At 71.6% G+C, this 1384-nt stretch overlaps 1 protein-coding gene across 1 annotated transcript; it reads left to right on the top strand.

Moving 5' to 3' along the window:
- Positions 1–373: 373 nt before the first annotated feature.
- LOC108510056 (beta-1,3-galactosyltransferase 2-like) lies at positions 374–1240 on the top strand (the record flags this gene model as incomplete). The annotated part of the gene is made up of 1 exon (XM_017839697.1): positions 374–1240. A coding segment is annotated over one exon (867 nt), but the record flags the coding sequence as incomplete, so codon positions are not given.
- Positions 1241–1384: the final 144 nt, after the last annotated feature.

The raw sequence follows: 1384 nt of genomic DNA, 5'->3' as shown, positions 1-1384 counted from the left end.
GATTTGGGTGCCGGTGTGATTTGGGTGCTGACAGGATCAGGGTGCCGGTGTGATTAGGGTGCCGGTGTGATTTGGGTGCTGACAGGATCAGGGTGCCGGTGTGATTTGGGTACCAGCAGGATCTGGGTGCCAGCAGGATTTGGGTGCCGGTGCGACTTGGCCGCCAGCGGGATCGGGGTGCCAGCACCGCCCCGGTGCCGTGCCCGCCCCGATCCCCCCTTCTCCCTCGCGCAGGTGCCCCATGAAGCCCGTGCCGATCCCCCGCCTGCTGCTGCTGCCGCTGGCGGCGGCGCTGGCACTGCTGGCACTGCGGGAGCAGCAGCAGCAGCGCCCGCCCGCCCCGCCCGGCCCGGCGACCCCCGGCCCGACCCCCCGGCCCCCGGCCCGCAACGGCACGGCCCCCCCGCGGCACCCGCTGCAGCCGCCGTACCCGCACCCCTACCGCTTCCTGCTCAACCACCCCGACAAGTGCCGGGCGCGGGCGCCGTTCCTGGTGCTGCTGGTGGCCTCGGCGCCGGCGGACTTCGCCGCGCGGGACGCCGTGCGCCGCACGTGGGGCAACGAGAGCTCCGTGCCGGGCGCGCCGGTGCTGCGGCTCTTCCTGCTGGGCGTGCACCCCGCCTTCGACGCCGAGCTGCGGCCGGTGCTGCGCGAGGAGGACGAGCTGCACGGCGACCTCCTGCAGCAAGACTTCCTGGACACCTACAACAACCTGACGCTGAAGACGCTGGCGGGGCTGGAGTGGGTGAGCCGCTTCTGCCCCAACGCCACCTACGTCATGAAGGCCGACACCGACGTCTTCCTCAACCTGGAGTTCCTGGTGCGGCGGCTGCTGCTGCCGCCCAAGCGCGGCTTGGTGACGGGCTACGTGTACCGGCACACGGGCCCCCTGCGCAGCCCCGCCTACAAGTGGTTCGTGCCGCGCCAGGTGTACCCCAACGACACCTACCCGCCCTACTGCGGCGGGCCCGGCTACGTGCTCTCGGGGGACGTGGCGCTGCGGGTCTTCGCCGCCGCGCAGACGGTGCCGCCCATCAACATGGAGGACGCCTTCGTGGGGCTGTGCCTGCACGCGCTGGGGCTGCGCGTCACCGACGGGCCCCCCGGCGCCTTCACCATGTACCGCCTGCCCTACGACAAGTGCCGCTTCTCCCGCCTCGTCATGGTGCACCACTACGCCCCGCAGGACCTGCTCCAGCTCTGGCCGCACTTCAGGGACGCCCCCGTGGAGTGTCCGTAGGGATGGGAGCTGCCGGCGGCGCCGGGGAACACCGGTGGCGCTGGGAACTGCTGGTGGCACTGGGAACTGCTGGGGTCACCAGGAAACGCTGGTGGCACTGGGAACTGCTGGTGGCACTGGGAACTGCTGGGGTCACCAGGAAAC

This window comes from Lepidothrix coronata, unplaced genomic scaffold (assembly GCF_001604755.1).
Source record: "Lepidothrix coronata isolate B3197 unplaced genomic scaffold, Lepidothrix_coronata-1.0 Scaffold459, whole genome shotgun sequence".
NCBI lineage: Eukaryota > Metazoa > Chordata > Aves > Passeriformes > Pipridae > Lepidothrix > Lepidothrix coronata.
The sequence above is the reverse complement of the archived record's forward strand: the minus strand, read 5'-3'. Positions and strand labels throughout refer to the sequence as shown.